Genomic DNA, 19,742 nt, shown 5'->3' with positions numbered 1-19,742 from the left:
GACATTTGTAAAAATCTGATTCCATGTAACCCGTCTGCATTTAGACTTTTATTTCAACAAATCGGATGTCAATCTTGGATGTGGCGCGGATCTGATTCAGGCTAGACTTGGCTGCTATTGTAAATGGAGCCAAAATGCATTTAACCCATTCTGACCTGAGATCAGATTCATACGAGGTTTCCACTGGACAACACACTGGTCTGATGAACCCATTCTGACCTGAGATCAGATTCATACGAGGTTTCCGCCGGACACACACTGGTCTGATGAACCCATTCTGACCTGAGATCAGATTCATACGAGGTTTCCACTGGACAACACACTGGTCTGATGAACCCATTCTGACCTGAGATCAGATTCTAAAAAATGTCAGTCGCTCTTCGATTTTTCAAAAAATAGCAGACCTACAAGCTCGTATCGCGCCACTCGGTGGCGCGATACGAGCTTGTAGATCTGCTATTTTTAAATAGCTAAAGCATAACATGATGCTGACACCAAAATGGGTGCCCGGTCAAAATGCATTTAAAGAATAACATGACATTGGACAAAAACAATTCTTGGATGAGTCTATTAAATAACAAAATGCCATGTCATGTTTTAATATTAAAAAAACAAACATTTTATTTACATAAATTACAAGCACAAACTCTTTCACAATAGTCTAAAACAGTAAAACATTGTCCTTTATATCAAGTAGTTGTCTAGTTTTGTTATCACAATGTGATTAATTGGATATCACTGGAAAGGGGACGATTTATTTGATATTATGTATGTATATATATATATATATATATATATATATATATTTAAACTGTTATCTAAGGAAACATTTGGATATTATTCACAGCACTGTAAGGACAAGATCAAATGGATCACACAATGATTGTTACACAACAACCACTCAAGTTAACGAGACCTCATGCCGAGGCACAGTGCATTCAACACGTCTAAACCTGTAAACCACGGACACCACAGCGATGATCAATCTATACAGAAAGGCTTTACAGCTGAGTTGGCACACCAACGTCATGTCACAGTTTCAAGCAGCCTATTATACTGTTGCCACATTCAGTCCATACAAACAGAATTGTCTCTCTGTAGCTAGTTTTCTGGAACAGTTTTTTTTTTTTTTTTTTTACTATCTTGTTTCATGAAGAGTCAAGAGATGAATGCTGAGTCGCAGTCTCGTTGGATGGGGTCACAGGGGTCGTCAATGTGTCTGTTCTGTACACAGACTTCTCCATGTCCATGGCAAACCTTTCATCACTAAAGAGTCCTAGCATTCCCAAGGTGGCAACAATTCCAATATCCTTTTGCATTGTACGGTGGTCTCCCTCCACAATAGTTTTTCCTTTTTTTATTTTTTTTATATACTTTCTGATCGTATAATAATGCAACGAAAGCACCGACTGACTTATGATGATAAGACGCAATTATTAAAATCCCAAACACGGAGTAGTCTTTGACTGCAGTGGCTGAGTTGTCATGCAGTCTCCAGGTTTTCGTCAAAATAGCTACACTGATTTAATGAATGGTGACATTTTAAAATGTGTATACAGTATAGCGCATATATGTCAAACTCAAGGCCCGGGGGCCAAATCAGGCCCGTGAATGAATTATCTTTGGCCCGTGGGATGATATTTAATTAGTATTAGAACTGGCCCTCTGGTATATTGCACGGACCACTTTAATACTACAAGTCCCACAATGCACTGCGAGTGCATTGTCACACGTGTATCGAGGGCCCGCAAGCGTCTTCTCTTCACTATTGATCAGCAGTGAAAGTATATCACTTGTGGTCAAATTTCAGCTATACCCCTCTCCCCAAAAATGTCCCGTGTGTTGAAACACAGTCCGGCCCTCGACTTACCAATTTCTTTATTTTGGCCCACTGTGTATTTGAGTTTGACATCCCTGGTATAGCACATTGGCATAGACACAAATCAATGAGACATTAGGAGTCCACTATGTGTTTCTGGCAAGCTGCAAACGTTTTTTATTTTATGTAATGTTTTAACGAAGCCAATAAGGAAGTGCCGTTCTCATTCATCCTTCTCCCTAGACTTAGGGCCGATTCATACTCCTATTTTACCGCCGTTTCGGCGCTGTAGTGCCCAAATGATTTCGGCTCGTCAGAAATTTTCAGTAGCAGCGAAGAGCCGACTTTAGGACGGTAACCCCCCCCCGAACCTCAAATGACGTCACATTGTAGGCTCTAGTAGCGCCGAACCCACTTTTACTCTGCTCTAAAATAGGAGTATGAATCGGCCCTTAGACTACCACACTGCAATGTTGATTTGACCGGAATTTACACTTGATTTTTTTTACCTCAGTAATCATTAAAATAATAAATACGACATTATGCTTCCAGCCGTTATAGTTTAAAGTCTTCTATCAATTACCATGATGTGCATTTTTTGTGGAATGCGGTCCCATTCCTTTAAAAAATGGATAATATAGTAGGGTTAGGGTATGCTTCATCTAGGGCTTCTATTGGCTCTCCATGAGTGAAGCCCCGCCCCCGCTGTCCTTCCAGCCAGCAGCATTCGTTTAGCCCCGCCCCCGCTGTCCTTCCAGCCAGCAGCATCCGTTTAGCTCCGCCCCCGCTGTCCTTCCAGCCAGCAGCATTCGTTTAGCTCCGCCCCCGCTGTCCTTCCAGACAGCAGCATCCGTTTAGCTCCGCCCCCGCTGTCCTTCCAGCCAGCAGCATTCGTTTAGCTCCGCCCCCGCTGTCCTTCCAGCCAGCAGCATTCGTTTAGCTCCGCCCCCGCTGTCCTTCCAGCCAGCAGCATTCGTTTAGGGTTGCTTTTTCCAGATCGGAAGTTCCAAGATGGTGGATTTGAATTTGCAGAAACAATGGCTTCAAAACGGGTCTGTTGAAACCAACGGGTCACCGTTCGCTTAGGCCAAAACGGGTCTGTTGAAACCAACGGGTCACCGTTCGCTTAGGCCATATGTTTTACAGCTGACGGTTTCTAGTCATATTATTGCCCGCCCATTTTGTATGTCTGTGGCAAGAATGAAAGTTGAAGGAATATGTCCATGTCGAGCCAGCATGGAGGGATGAGGGGGAGACTGGGGAGGGGAGGGGCAGTCCTGTGGATGAGGGGGTGACTGTGGAGGGGAGGGGCAGTCCTGTTGGATGAGGGGGTGACTGTGAAGGAATGATGTTGTCTTGTGCTTTGGAAACGGAACGGGATCTGGTTCACAAGGAAGACGTGGTGGAGTCCAGCACCTCAACGGAACGGGATCTGGTTCACAAGGAAGACGTGGTGGAGTCCAGCACCTCAACGGAACGGGATCTGGTTCACAAGGAAGACGTGGTGGAGTCCAGCACCTCAACGGAACGGGATCTGGTTCACAGGGAAGACGTGGTGGAGTCCAGCACCTCAACGGAACGGGATCTGGTTCACAGGGAAGACGTGGTGGAGTCCAGAACCTCAACGGAACGGGATCTGGTTCACAGGGAAGACGTGGTGGAGTCCAGCACCTCAACGGAACGGGATCTGGTTCACAGGGAAGACGTGGTGGAGTCCAGCACCTCAACGGAACGGGATCTGGTTCACAGGGAAGACGTGGTGGAGTCCAGCACCTCAACGGACCGGGATCTGGTTCACAAGGAGGACGTGGTGGAGTCCAGCACCTCAACGGACCGGGATCTGGTTCACAAGGACGACGTGGTGGAGTCCAGCACCTCAACGGAACGGGATCTGGTTCACAAGGACGACGTGGTGGAGTCCAGCACCTCAACGGACCGGGATCTGGTTCACAAGGACGACGTGGTGGAGTCCAGCACCTCGCGACCGTTACAAACCGCTGGCACGTAGTTGGAGGCTGATCCTGATCCTGATCCTGCAAATCAAACAGAATCACAGTTCAGGTCCCTGAACCCAAAATCACAGTTCAGGTCCCTGATTCCCTGATCCCTGATTCCCTGGACCCATTCTTAGCAGCATTTCTCCTTCGGTTTTGCGAGAAACGCGTCCAGTGTGTAAACCACCTTTAGGCTACTATCAGCAGTTCTCAACCTGTGAGTCAGGGACCTTTGGTGAGGATGTTGCAAGCGGGCCCCCAAATTAGCCAATTGGGATTTTAATTAATCAGAGGCTTTGCGATTAATTCATCTAGATTAATCACATTTTAATCGCATATCAATATTCAACCCGAGAACAGCGAGAAACCTTTTTTCTTAATGTTTTTTGGTATCCCAGTGAATCAATGAATAGTGACTACAGGATACCACTCATTTTCAACATTTTACTGTCATTAATATACCTGTTGTGGAAATAATAATAAAAAGTCACCCCATTCTGTGTTGCCTAGAACTGGAGGTCTGAAAAAAAAAATAGTAACAGTAACAAGTACATCTCAGTGACATCACAAAGCTGTACTTACTTCATATTGTTACTGTTTTTTGTCAGACCTCCAGTTCTAGGCAACACAAAATGGGGTGACTTTTTATTATTTCCAGTTTTCAGTACTATAGAAAAGCGCCCAGTGAGAAACGTTCCGCGGTGAAAGAAAAGGTGCGATTAATTTATATTAATTTATTTAGTTAATTAATCTAAATTAATCGCAATTAGTCCCGGCCCTAATTATTATAACAAAATTAATTATAAAAGAGACATTTTATAATCTCATCTTTAAGCCATGAAAAATGTAGTTTTAACAACACGGCAGCTGAATGGTTTAGCTGAGTTTAACATTCATTATGCAATTGTAGTGATAATTGGAAGTAGAATTATAGGGGAGAGATATTAGTGCAATTATGGACTGGCTGTGAGCAGTTTTCAGTACTGCAGTTTTCTACAGTACTCAAAGTACTTCTACTCCACTACGTACTGTATGTACATCTCAGGGACAAATATACTTCTACTTCACTACAATTATTTGAAAACTAGTTACTCACTAGTTACTTTGTAGATTTGTATTGTTACAGAACATACATTAAATCCACTTCAGCTCATATACATTTCAGCCATTTGAAAATAGCCGATCTTGTAGATCTGCTATTTTCAAAAGATCTTTTATGAATTTGATACATTTGAAACCTGAAATGGGACATTCTGCATGAGTACTTTTTGTACTTTTACTCAAGTACTTTTTGAAGACCGGACATGTACAGTACTTGTAACAGAGCATTTCTTCATTGCAGTATTGATACTTTTACTTAAATAAGTAAGTGGATTAAGTTACCTTTTGAGTAGCCTTCGGTATACCCAGGCTTTTATTTTCTCAAAAAGAAAAGCCTGGGCAAACGCGTTGGAAGATCTGGCATAGGAAGCCCACTCCCTTGTGTTTCGCTAAAACCGTGCAGAGGGGCGTCGCTCCAAATTTTGGCGACGTCGGTCGGTGTACTCCGCTGTTTTCTACCGGGGAGGGGAGGGTCTGGGGAGGAGGGGGGCGAGGGCGGGCGCTCATATGAACCAATAGCGTGAATCTTTTCTACGTCTGAGCATAGACATGGTAACAACAACCCGCCTGCCTCTGATTGGCCGTACCAGACTTTCCTCCGAGGTGCTTGGATAGTCTGCCGCCAGGTTACTCCGTGGTGGGGAAAAAAACAACTAATATTGTTTATGCCGTTTGCTTTGATGGAATAATAATTGATTGTGTGTTCTAAATAAAGTGTGTTGATTATTGTGTCATTTATTTGTATGTGTAAACATTGTACTGTAACGTCTTTTTTCCATTGATTCTTTATCTTCTTTAGTATAATAGTAGTTTACTATAATTAGATTAATTACACGATAATCAACACTAACACTTTATTTAGAACACACCCAATCAAATCATCAGTACAACATGCATGTTCAATCAATTATTCAATCAAAGCAAACGGCATAAACAATATTAGTTTGCCTCTTCTACAAAAATAAAAGTTACAAGTTATTCACAAGGCTGCAGCCTGTCACGTGCCAAGCCGTCATTCTCGGAGGACAGTCTGGTGAGACCATGGGGGCAATTAAGATGGGCAGTGTCGGCATAGGCCAATCAGAGGCAGGGGGCGTTACCATGTCTATGCTCAGACGTAGAATAGGCACCCGTCCGCCCCACTATAGACCAGAAATCACACGGGCTGGCCCAGCCGGCTACCTTTTGAGTAGCTGGAGCTGGGCGCTGAAGGGGGCTGGCCCAGGCTACCTTTTGAGTAGCTGGAGCTGGGCGCTGAAGGGGGCTGGCCCCGGCTACCTTTTGAGTAGCTGGAGCTGGGCGCTGAAGCCGCCGACACGGTGGTGCCAAAGCGGTTGCCTGCGGCCCTGAGTGAGGTGACGTTCTTCTGCGGCTGGAACAGGATGATGTGGACTTTGGGGGAGAAGAGGCACCCCAGAACCACTGACCCGCTGAGGCTGACCGAGATACACATGGTGGTGGTCTGCACCTGAGAACGACACATGATAATGAATGTATTAGTTATAATAATATACGGTCTGCACCTGAGAACGACACATGAGAATGAATGTATTAGTTATAATAATATACGGAATATGGTAAAAGAGCAGCATGGCAAGAGATGTAAAACTACAACATAAGGTCAGTGAATAAAATAACATTATATAAAACAATAAACACACACTGAAACGGCGCGAAGACTCGTTAAGAAAAGGACTTAACACAGGCGTGAGTTTTCAGAAGTGATTTAAAGGATGACACTGATTTCACAAGCCTTTAGGTCCTCATGTAGAGCACCAGAGTTTATAGGAGCCCGGATGGGATCCGATGGTAATTAAGCCTTAGGTCCTCATGTAGAGCACCAGAGTTTATAGGAGCCCGGATGGGATCCGATGGTAATTAAGCCTTAGGTCCTCATGTAGAGTACCAGAGTTTATAGGAGCCCGGATGGGATCCGATGGTAATTAAGCCTTAGGTCCTCATGTAGAGCACCAGAGTTTATAGGAGCCCGGATGGGATCTGATGGTAATTAAGCCTTAGGTCCTCATGTAGAGTACCAGAGTTTATAGGAGCCCGGATGGGATCCGATGGTAATTAAGCCTTTAGGTCCTCATGTAGAGCACCAGAGTTTATAGGAGCCCGGATGGGATCCGATGGTAGCCTTAGGTCCTCATGTAGAGTACCAGAGTTTATAGGAGCCCGGATGGGATCCGATGGTAATTAAGCCTTTAGGTCCTCATGTAGAGTACCAGAGTTTATAGGAGCCCGGATGGGATCCGATGGTAATTAAGCCTTAGGTCCTCATGTAGAGTACCAGAGTTTATAGGAGCCCGGATGGGATCCGATGGTAATTAAGCCTTAGGTCCTCATGTAGAGTACCAGAGTTTATAGGAGCCCGGATGGGATCCGATGGTAATTAAGCCTTAGGTCCTCATGTAGAGTACCAGAGTTTATAGGAGCCCGGATGGGATCCGATGGTAATTAAGCCTTTAGGTCCTCATGTAGAGTACCAGAGTTTATAGGAGCCCGGATGGGATCCGATGGTAATTAAGCCTTAGGTCCTCATGTAGAGCACCAGAGTTTATAGGAGCCCGGATGGGATCCGATGGTAATTAAGCCTTAGGTCCTCATGTAGAGTACCAGAGTTTATAGGAGCCCGGATGGGATCCGATGGTAATTAAGCCTTAGGTCCTCATGTAGAGCACCAGAGTTTATAGGAGCCCGGATGGGATCCGATGGTAATTAAGCCTTAGGTCCTCATGTAGAGTACCAGAGTTTATAGGAGCCCGGATGGGATCCGATGGTAATTAAGCCTTAGGTCCTCATGTAGAGCACCAGAGTTTATAGGAGCCCGGATGGGATCCGATGGTAATTAAGCCTTAGGTCCTCATGTAGAGTACCAGAGTTTATAGGAGCCCGGATGGGATCCGATGGTAATTAAGCCTTTAGGTCCTCATGTAGAGTACCAGAGTTTATAGGAGCCCGGATGGGATCCGATGGTAATTAAGCCTTAGGTCCTCATGTAGAGTACCAGAGTTTATAGGAGCCCGGATGGGATCCGATGGTAATTAAGCCTTTAGGTCCTCATGTAGAGTACCAGAGTTTATAGGAGCCCGGATGGGATCCGATGGTAATTAAGCCTTAGGTCCTCATGTAGAGTACCAGAGTTTATAGGAGCCCGGATGGGATCCGATGGTAATTAAGCCTTAGGTCCTCATGTAGAGTACCAGAGTTTATAGGAGCCCGGATGGGATCCGATGGTAATTAAGCCTTAGGTCCTCATGTAGAGTACCAGAGTTTATAGGAGCCCGGATGGGATCCGATGGTAATTAAGCCTTAGGTCCTCATGTAGAGTACCAGAGTTTATAGGAGCCCGGATGGGATCCGATGGTAATTAAGCCTTTAGGTCCTCATGTAGAGTACCAGAGTTTATAGGAGCCCGGATGGGATCCGATGGTAATTAAGCCTTAGGTCCTCATGTAGAGTACCAGAGTTTATAGGAACCCGGATGGGATCCGATGGTAATTAAGCCTTTAGGTCCTCATGTAGAGTACCAGAGTTTATAGGAGCCCGGATGGGATCCGATGGTAATTAAGCCTTAGGTCCTCATGTAGAGTACCAGAGTTTATAGGAGCCCGGATGGGATCCGATGGTAATTAAGCCTTAGGTCCTCATGTAGAGAGCACCAGAGTTTATAGGAGCCCGGATGGGATCCGATGGTAATTAAGCCATAGGTCCTCATGTAGAGTACCAGAGTTTATAGGAGCCCGGATGGGATCCGATGGTAATTAAGCCTTAGGTCCTCATGTAGAGAGCACCAGAGTTTATAGGAGCCCGGATGGGATCCGATGGTAATTAAGCCTTTAGGTCCTCATGTAGAGTACCAGAGTTTATAGGAGCCCGGATGGGATCCGATGGTAATTAAGCCTTAGGTCCTCTTGTAGAGTACCAGAGTTTATAGGAGCCCGGATGGGATCCGATGGTAATTAAGCCTTAGGTCCTCATGTAGAGTACCAGAGTTTATAGGAGCCCGGATGGGATCCGATGGTAGTTTATAGGAGCCCGGATGGGATCCGATGGTAGTTTATAGGAGCCCGGATGGGATCCGATGGTAGTTTATAGGAGCCCGGATGGGATCCGATGGTAATTCCGACGGAGCATTAGTCCGACACGCGGGAACAACGGTCGGACTAGCGCTCGAACATGCGCTGCGGTTATGGTGAGGTTACCGTTTGAGCTATAGGTTGACGGTCTAATGACTGTCGGACCAATAATAGTGTGGGAAACTAAAGCCTGTACCTGCCCCGGTCGCCCGTTGTAATTACCGTAGGCAGGCTTTGGGAATTACCAAGAGGCTCTTCCCATCTCTTCATGCTTTTGTTCTTGATTATTGTAAGTCGCTCTGGATTAAGAGCGTCTGCTAAATGCCTAAATTGTAAATTGTAAATTGCTCTGCACATGCTGGTGTCAGCATGTCTGAGATATAACTGGGAGCCTTCAGTGCTTTCATCAGTAAAATCTATTTTGATTGATTGATTGAAATATTTATTAACAGTTTGTAGAATTTACAGTACAATTTAAGCACAGACTCAATACAAAGACTGTCAACTGTGAGTGGACGACCCAATTAAGCATTACACTTGTTTACAACAGGGTCCACATTGTTCAATTCATCAAAATGTATTATATTATATTATATTGTACGTATGTACGCCGGCTTCCCTCACCCGAACACGGGCCAATTGTGTTTGTGTAGTAGACGCTCGACAAAGCACCACAATAGATTTGAACCCACAACCTCCGTGGTGGTGCCTGGGCAGTGGGCAGACACATGGCATTTATCTACTTAATAATGCAGCAAGTGTTTATGAGGCTTTAATGATTGCGGCCATCTCACTGTAATAATTTCTCATTTGCATGTGAAATTATAGTATTACGTTTCAAAGTGTATGGTTTATTGAGTGTGATTCATTCGCATTCATCTTTAAAGGACAACTTTAGTTTTTTTCAACCAAGGTTCATGTTTTAGGTTGTTATCAGAGAAAGTAAAAGGTGAGTGTAATTTTTTTTCATTTGCTGCTTTCTTTCGTTTTGGGGATTTTAGCCGTTTTAGACAGGGGGGCGGGGGCATTCGAGCATGGGGCTAAATATGTATATTTTTATACAATTTTATGGTGATTTATTTTTTTATGGTTTACTATAGTACTAATAAACCCCAGGAAATTACATCTGGCCACAGAAGATCACAGGATCTACTGAATGTGAAGGTAGTCTACTGGGGGAAGGCTTATACTGTGTGTGTAGGCTCAATATGTCAGTTTGTCACATTCAATAGATCCTGTGATCTTTTGTGGTCAGATATAATTTATTGGGGTCTAGTAGGACTATAGTAAATAATAAAATTAAATATCCATAACATTTTGTAAAAAAAATACATATTTAGCCCCATGCTCGAATGCCCCCGCCCCCCTGTCAGAAACTGCTAAAATCCCCAAAACGAAAGAAAGCAGCAAATGAATGAAAATTAACACTCATCTTTTAGTTTCTCTAATAACAACCTACAACATGAACCTTGGTTGAAAAAAAACTAAAGTTGTCCTTTAAACAGCTGTTTTGTGTTTACTCTAGAAGTGTTTATTCCTATAGCGCTCCCAGTGTGGAAGGACCTTTAATTTAAAGTAGGACAATTAGTACGGGTAAATGAACCCTGTTGACCGTACAATGCACAGTATGAAAGAAATAAAATAATAAAGTTCTCTCTAAGCTCCTTAAAGCAGCAATCGAACACCGGTCTCCAGCTTATGCAGCCTGTAGATTTCAAATGTATTTTTTTATTCACATTGGTGCGATTGATGGGATCTTATAATTCAAATGAGGATGACACATTTGTTGTGCCATATTCTTTATTTAGCCTATAATAGAAAATGCGCATTTCCATCCAGACATTTATGCTTGAAATGCACAAGCAACCAGAAACATTCACAAATGATAACGGCAGAAATCCCTTGTATCCAGTGGTCATGCAGTTATTTTACTGGTGTTATACTAGTTACAGTACAAGTGTAGGCCTACATACATTATGTACAGTACAGTACTTGTACAGTATGTTCATGGATAAAGGTCAAGGTTTAGGCTATAATCACTGCTGGCTGTCCTGGCCAAGTCAAAGCCTTGTCTTGTCATCATTGCTGTCAAGTGGAAACCTTGTATGTCCAAACCTGTTCCTTTTTTATTTATTTTTATTTATTTTTTTAAGTAGTGAAAATAGCAGATCTACCAAACGGACAATGTGTGTGTAGATCTTTTAGATCAGCTATATTGTTCACTATATACTTTTGCGTGATGCTCTCATTCAAATAATGGAGATACAAGGTTTCTGCCCGACAGCAATGTCATATTTCAGCCGCTAATGTGAGCTGACGGCCGAGGTCATACGTCCGTACAGGCGGCCCGTGAGTCTCTCCCAGCCACCCCAGGGGCCACAGCCCAGGGGCCCGGTCTCCTGTTTGCAGACCCCCACAGCCCAGGGGCCATGCAGGGGCCCGGTCTCCTGTTTGCAGACCCCCCACAGCCCAGGGGCCATGCAGGGGCCCGGTCTCCTGTTTGCAGACCCCCACAGCCCAGGGGCCATGCAGGCCCCGGTCTCCTGTTTGCAGACCCCCACAGCTAGATGTGAAATCACTTAGAAACATGCCGTGTGTAGCCACCATGCATGAATCACTGGGAAAGCTTGTTTAACACATTCTGACCTGAGATCAGATTCATACGAGGTTTCCACTGGACACACACTGGTCTGATGAACCCATTCTGACCTGAGATCAGATTCATACGAGGTTTCCCACTGGACACACACTGGTCTGATTAACCCATTCTGACCTGAGATCAGATTCTAAAAATGTCAGTCGCTCTTCGATTTTTCAAAAATAGCAGACCTACAAGCTCGTAGCGCGCCACTCGGTGGCGCGCTATGAGCTTGTAGATCTGCTATTTTTCAATAGCTAAAGCATAACATGATGCTGACACCAAAATGGGTGCCCGGTCAGAATGGGTTAAAGATGCACATTAGGAAATGGCCAGTCAGTGAAATCACTACAAAAACTGTTTGTAATTCATTAGCCTTTTAATCTCACACCACCAGGCTTTGATTTGTAACCCTTGAACCCTCTGTACCTAAATTCAATTCAATATATTTCACTTTTTATGTTCACCTATAATGACATACAGTAATACTGTAATTCATGAATGAACGATTGCAGACAAGACAATGTGTGACTATAACAAACAGTATGTCACATAGATGGACAGGCTTGGATTGACATGCACACAGTGGTGATATCAAATCAGACAGAAACAACATGGATAAAATAACTGAATTTCAGCTTAAATTTGTATGCCATGAGGCTGCTATCCACCCCCAAATGACACTGCTGGCTGAAGGCTAAATGATATGAAGAAGATCAGGCTGACGGGGGTATTAACCACACAGCATATTGCACTTTTTGTCATATATTTGATGAAATAGCGATCCAAAAAAACAAAATGGAGAGAATTAAGGCCTGAAAACACCACTGAACTCCACTGAACTCCTGCACTCCGACTAGGAGCAGCTCTGTAGTTGGAGTCATACTGTGTCTGAACATTTTGTTCAGTAATGGAGGTGACGTGATAATAACTACAAATTGACGTCATTCAGAACTTCCGATTGACACTCTTAGAGCGTCCCCAGATGTCCTGAGGTTCCCGAACTAGTTCAGAAAGCCTGTCTGAACCGGACGTATTTTCCAACGTTGGAAGGAGCATGTGTAAACAGGATAATAATATGAGGAGGAAGCTGGACCCTACCGTCCCTTCCAATGTGTGCTAGAGGGGATTTAGCACATTGAGCCACATGGGGCCTGCCCGACCTAGCCTGGTTAATAAACCAGACTAATATCGCACGGATCCGCGGGATATTAGTCTGGGGAGGCTCAGCTTGGATTTCATTTCCAGGGAAACATTTTCTCTTTGACGCAATTGGTCAGAGCTACTGTCAGTCAAAGGTCTCAAGCGTTGAAAGTCACTGTATACCAAAGCCCGCCCATATTGCATACCGTGTCCCGATTGGCCGCCCACATTCTCTGGTGTAGGAAATGGGCGTACAATTGAGCCTCTCCAGACCGTAATCCGCCGGCAGGCAATTTATTTTTGCCAACGGCTGATTCGTTCTGGTTTATTAACCAGGCTATGCCCGACCCACTAAACAAAGTCCATCCATCCATCCATGCATCCATCCACCAGTGGTGGAAAGTAACTAAGTACTTTTACTTAAGTACAATTTTGAGGTATTTGTGCTTTACTTGAGTATTTCCAATTTCCAGTACTTTTACTTCTACTCCACTACATCTCAGAGCCAACATTTGTACTTTTACTCCACTACAATTACTTGAAAACTTTAGTTACTTTAGTTACTTTGGCGATTTTGATTAGAAAACATACATTAACCACTTCAACCCAATACATTTTGGCCATTTGAAAATAGCCGATCTACAAGCTCACAATTGTGAGCTTGTAGATCGGCTATTTTCAATAGACTTTGTACACATTTTGAACTTGTGAAGTGGGACATTCTGCAATATGAGTACTTTTACTTTTAGTACTTTAAGTACATTTTGATGCCGATACTTTTGCACTTTTACTCAAGTACATTTTCAATTCCGTACTTTTACTTGTAAAGGAGTAGTTCTAAATTGCAGTATTGGTACTTTTACTTAAGTAAAACAATTGAGTACTTTGCCATCCACATCCATCCATCTTCAACCGTTTACTGGGCAACAGTTCCAGTAGAGAGACTTCCCTTTTCTGGGGAACATTATTCACTTCATTTATGATCCCCCCATCTGGTCTGTCCTCCAATGAGCATATGCCCAGAGGACCTCCCCATAGGTAGACTGTCCCCCAGAGGACCTCCCCCATAGGTAGACTGTCCCCCAGAGGACCTCCCCATAGGTAGACTGTCCCCCAGAGGACCTCCCCATAGGTAGACTGTCCCAGAGGACCTCCACCATAGGTAGACTGTCCCAGGGCTTCCTCCAATGAGCATATGCCCAGAGGACCTCCCCCATAGGTAGACTGTCCCAGGGCTTCATATGCCCAGAGGACCTCCCCATAGGTAGACTGTCCCAGGGCTTCATATGCCCAGAGGACCTCCCCATAGGTAGACTGTCCCAGGGCTTCATATGCCCAGAGGACCTCCCCATAGGTAGACTGTCCCAGGGCTTCATATGCCCAGAGGACCTCCCCTATAGGTAGACTGTCCCAGGGCTTCATATGCCCAGAGGACCTCCCCATAGGTAGACTGTCCCAGGGCTTCATATGCCCAGAGGACCTCCCCATAGGTAGACTGTCCCAGGGCTTCATATGCCCAGAGGACCTCCCCATAGGTAGACTGTCCCAGGGCTTCATATGCCCAGAGGACCTCCCCATAGGTAGACTGTCCCAGGGCTTCATATGCCCAGAGGACCTCCCCATAGGTAGACTGTCCCAGGGCTTCATATGCCCAGAGGACCTCCCCTATAGGTAGACTGTCCCAGGGCTTCATATGCCCAGAGGACCTCCCCATAGGTAGACTGTCCCAGGGCTTCATATGCCCAGAGGACCTCCCCTATAGGTAGACTGTCCCAGGGCTTCATATGCCCAGAGGACCTCCCCATAGGTAGACTGTCCCAGGGCTTCATATGCCCAGAGGACCTCCCCTATAGGTAGACTGTCCCAGGGCTTCATATGCCCAGAGGACCTCCCCATAGGTAGACTGTCCCAGGGCTTCATATGCCCAGAGGACCTCCCCATAGGTAGACTGTCCCAGGGCTTCATATGCCCAGAGGACCTCCCCATAGGTAGACTGTCCCAGGGCTTCATATGCCCAGAGGACCTCCCCATAGGTAGACTGTCCCAGGGCTTCATATGCCCAGAGGACCTCCCCATAGGTAGACTGTCCCAGGGCTTCATATGCCCAGAGGACCTCCCCTATAGGTAGACTGTCCCAGGGCTTCATATGCCCAGAGGACCTCCCCTATAGGTAGACTGTCCCAGGGCTTCCTCCAATGAGCATACTGTATGCCCAGAGGACCTCCCCCATAGGTAGACGCTCCGTACTATACAGTGCTGTCTCATCACCCTGGCTATCCCTAAGGGGGACGCCCCTCCCCCTAAGGGGGACGCCCCTCCCCCCGTTTGAGAAAACGCATTTTGGCCGCTTGTATTCACCAGCATTTCACAGCTAGTATCCACTTGTCATACAGTAGTGTTCCTGTCGGTTTTGGATGATGGTGACATTGTCTATGGGGATGATGATGATGGTGACATTGTCTATGGGAATGATGATGATGGTGACATTGTCTATGGGGATGCTGCAGCCTTCATGATGGTGACATTGTCTATGGGGATGCTGCAGCCTTCATGATGGTGACATTGTCTATGGGAATGCTGCAGCCTTCATGATGGTGACATTGTCTATGGGGATGCTGCAGCCTTCATCATGGTGACATTGTCTATGGGAATGCTGCAGCCTTCATGATGGTGACATTGTCTATGGGGATGCTGCAGCCTTCATGATGGTGACATTGTCTATGGGGGGATGCTGCAGCCTTCATGATGGTGACATTGTCTATGGGGGGATGCTGCAGCCTTCATGATGGTGACATTGTCTATGGGGATGCTGCAGCCTTTATGATGGTGACATTGTCTATGGGGATGCTGCAGCCTTTATGATGGTGACATTGTCTATGGGGATGCTGCAGCCTTCATGATGGTGACATTGTCTATGGGAATGATGATGATGGTGACATTGTCTATGGGAATGATGATGATGGTGACATTGTCTATGGGGATGCTGCAGCCTTCATGATGGTGACATTGTCTATGGGGATGCTGCAGCCTTCATGATGGTGACATTGTCTATGGGGATGCTGCAGCCTTCATGATGGTGACATTGTCTATGGGAATGCTGCAGCCTTCATGGTGGTGACATTGTCTATGGGGATGCTGCAGCCTTCATGATGGTGACATTGTCTATGGGGGGATGCTGCAGCCTTCATCATGGTGACATTGTCTATGGGGGGATGCTGCAGCCTTCATGATGGTGACATTGTCTATGGGGATGATGCAGCCTTCATGATGGTGACATTGTCTATGGGGATGCTGCAGCCTTTATGATGGTGACATTGTCTATGGGGGGATGCTGCAGCCTTCATGATGGTGACATTGTCTATGGGGATGCTGCAGCCTTCATGATGGTGACATTGTCTATGGGGGGATGCTGCAGCCTTCATGATGGTGACATTGTCTATGGGGGGATGCTGCAGCCTTCATGATGGTGACATTGTCTATGGGGATGCTGCAGCCTTTATGATGGTGACATTGTCTATGGGGATGCTGCAGCCTTCATGATGGTGACATTGTCTATGGGGATGCTGCAGCCTTTATGATGGTGACATTGTCTATGGGGATGCTGCAGCCTTTATGATGGTGACATTGTCTATGGGGATGCTGCAGCCTTCATGATGGTGACATTGTCTATGGGAATGATGATGATGGTGACATTGTCTATGGGAATGATGATGATGGTGACATTGTCTATGGGGATGCTGCAGCCTTCATGATGGTGACATTGTCTATGGGGATGCTGCAGCCTTCATGATGGTGACATTGTCTATGGGGATGCTGCAGCCTTCATGATGGTGACATTGTCTATGGGAATGCTGCAGCCTTCATGGTGGTGACATTGTCTATGGGGATGCTGCAGCCTTCATGATGGTGACATTGTCTATGGGGGGATGCTGCAGCCTTCATCATGGTGACATTGTCTATGGGGGGATGCTGCAGCCTTCATGATGGTGACATTGTCTATGGGGATGATGCAGCCTTCATGATGGTGACATTGTCTATGGGGATGCTGCAGCCTTTATGATGGTGACATTGTCTATGGGGGGATGCTGCAGCCTTCATGATGGTGACATTGTCTATGGGGATGCTGCAGCCTTCATGATGGTGACATTGTCTATGGGGGGATGCTGCAGCCTTCATGATGGTGACATTGTCTATGGGGGGATGCTGCAGCCTTCATGATGGTGACATTGTCTATGGGGATGCTGCAGCCTTTATGATGGTGACATTGTCTATGGGGATGCTGCAGCCTTTATGATGGTGACATTGTCTATGGGGATGCTGCAGCCTTTATGATGGTGACATTGTCTATGGGGATGCTGCAGCCTTTATGATGGTGACATTGTCTATGGGGATGCTGCAGCCTTCATGATGGTGACATTGTCTATGGGAATGATGATGATGGTGACATTGTCTATGGGAATGATGATGATGGTGACATTGTCTATGGGGATGCTGCAGCCTTCATGATGGTCACATTGTCTATGGGGATGCTGCAGCCTTTATGATGGTGACATTGTCTATGGGGATGCTGCAGCCTTCATGATGGTGACATTGTCTATGGGAATGATGATGATGGTGACATTGTCTATGGGAATGATGATGATGGTGACATTGTCTATGGGAATGATGATGATGGTGACATTGTCTATGGGGATGCTGCAGCCTTCATGATGGTGACATTGTCTATGGGGATGCTGCAGCCTTCATGATGGTGACATTGTCTATGGGGATGCTGCAGCCTTCATTATGGTGACATTGTCTATGGGGATGCTGCAGCCTTCATGGTGGTGACATTGTCTATGGGGATGCTGCAGCCTTCATGATGGTGACATTGTCTATGGGGATGCTGCAGCCTTCATGATGGTGACATTGTCTATGGGGATGCTGCAGCCTTCATGATGGTGACATTGTCTATGGGGATGCTGCAGCCTTCATGATGGTCACATTGTCTATGGGGATGCTGCAGCCTTCATCATGGTGACATTGTCTATGGGGATGCTGCAGCCTTTATGATGGTGACATTGTCTATGGGGATGCTGCAGCCTTCATGGTGGTGACATTGTCTATGGGGATGCTGCAGCCTTCATGATGGTCACATTGTCTATGGGATTGCTGCAGCCTTCATGATGGTCACATTGTCTATGGGGATGCTGCAGCCTTCATGATGGTGACATTGTCTATGGGAATATGCTGCAGCCTTCATCATGGTGACATTGTCTATGGGAATATGCTGCAGCCTTCATGATGGTGACATTGTCTATGGGGATGCTGCAGCCTTCATGATGGTGACATTGTCTATGGGGATGCTGCAGCCTTCATGATGGTGACATTGTCTATGGGGGGATGCTGCAGCCTTCATGATGGTGACATTGTCTATGGGGGGATGCTGCAGCCTTCATGATGGTGACATTGTCTATGGGGATGCTGCAGCCTTTATGATGGTGACATTGTCTATGGGGATGCTGCAGCCTTTATGATGGTGACATTGTCTATGGGGATGCTGCAGCCTTTATGATGGTGACATTGTCTATGGGGATGCTGCAGCCTTCATGATGGTGACATTGTCTATGGGAATGATGATGATGGTGACATTGTCTATGGGAATGATGATGATGGTGACATTGTCTATGGGGATGCTGCAGCCTTCATGATGGTGACATTGTCTATGGGGATGCTGCAGCCTTCATGATGGTGACATTGTCTATGGGGATGCTGCAGCCTTCATGATGGTGACATTGTCTATGGGGATGCTGCAGCCTTCATGATGGTGACATTGTCTATGGGAATGATGATGATGGTGACATTGTCTATGGGGATGCTGCAGCCTTCATGATGGTGACATTGTCTATGGGGATGCTGCAGCCTTCATGGTGGTGACATTGTCTATGGGGATGCTGCAGCCTTCATGATGGTGACATTGTCTATGGGGATGCTGCAGCCTTCATGATGGTGACATTGTCTATGGGGATGCTGCAGCCTTCATGGTGGTGACATTGTCTATGGGGATGCTGCAGCCTTCATGATGGTGACATTGTCTATGGGGATGCTGCAGCCTTCATGATGGTGACATTGTCTATGGGGATGCTGCAGCCTTCATGGTGGTGACATTGTCTATGGGGATGCTGCAGCCTTCATGATGGTGACATTGTCTATGGGGATGATGCAGCCTTCATGATGGTGACATTGTCTATGGGGGGATGCTGCAGCCTTTATGATGGTGACATTGTCTATGGGGATGATGCAGCCTTCATGGTGGTGACATTGTCTATGGGGATGCTGCAGCCTTCATGATGGTGACATTGTCTATGGGGATGCTGCAGCCTTCATGATGGTGACATTGTCTATGGGGATGCTGCAGCCTTCATGATGGTGACATTGTCTATGGGGATGCTGCAGCCTTCATGATGGTCACATTGTCTATGGGGATGCTGCAGCCTTCATGATGGTGACATTGTCTATGGGGATGCTGCAGCCTTTATGATGGTGACATTGTCTATGGGGGGATGCTGCAGCCTTCATGATGGTGACATTGTCTATGGGGATGCTGCAGCCTTCATGATGGTGACATTGTCTATGGGGGGATGCTGCAGCCTTCATGATGGTGACATTGTCTATGGGGGGATGCTGCAGCCTTCATGATGGTGACATTGTCTATGGGGATGCTGCAGCCTTTATGATGGTGACATTGTCTATGGGGATGCTGCAGCCTTTATGATGGTGACATTGTCTATGGGGATGCTGCAGCCTTTATGATGGTGACATTGTCTATGGGGATGCTGCAGCCTTTATGATGGTGACATTGTCTATGGGGATGCTGCAGCCTTCATGATGGTGACATTGTCTATGGGAATGATGATGATGGTGACATTGTCTATGGGAATGATGATGATGGTGACATTGTCTATGGGGATGCTGCAGCCTTCATG

General features: G+C 45.9%; 1 protein-coding gene across 8 annotated transcripts in view; it reads right to left on the bottom strand.

The window, feature by feature from the left end:
• Nucleotides 1-3,766: 3,766 nt before the first annotated feature.
• grm2b (glutamate receptor, metabotropic 2b) overlaps nucleotides 3,767-19,742 on the bottom strand; it is a gene marked incomplete at its 3' end in the record, with an annotated part of 67,552 nt that continues 51,576 nt past the window's right edge. For 4 of the 8 annotated variants that reach the window (XM_083770898.1, XM_083770900.1, XM_083770901.1 and 1 more), the window contains 2 exons: nucleotides 6,193-6,382; nucleotides 3,767-3,840 (listed from right to left, as the gene is read on the bottom strand). In XM_083770898.1, coding sequence (XP_083627024.1) covers nucleotides 3,767-3,840; nucleotides 6,193-6,382 — 264 coding nt within the window. Of the gene's footprint in view, nucleotides 3,853-6,144; nucleotides 6,383-19,742 lie in introns of all 8 variants that reach the window. The other 4 variants (XM_083770897.1, XM_083770899.1, XM_083770903.1 and 1 more) reach the window with 4 other exon arrangements.

This window comes from Protomyctophum parallelum (genome assembly GCF_964188405.1).
Source record: "Protomyctophum parallelum genome assembly, chromosome: 8".
NCBI classification, from domain to species: domain Eukaryota; kingdom Metazoa; phylum Chordata; class Actinopteri; order Myctophiformes; family Myctophidae; genus Protomyctophum; species Protomyctophum parallelum.
The sequence above is the reverse complement of the archived record's forward strand: the minus strand, read 5'-3'. Positions and strand labels throughout refer to the sequence as shown.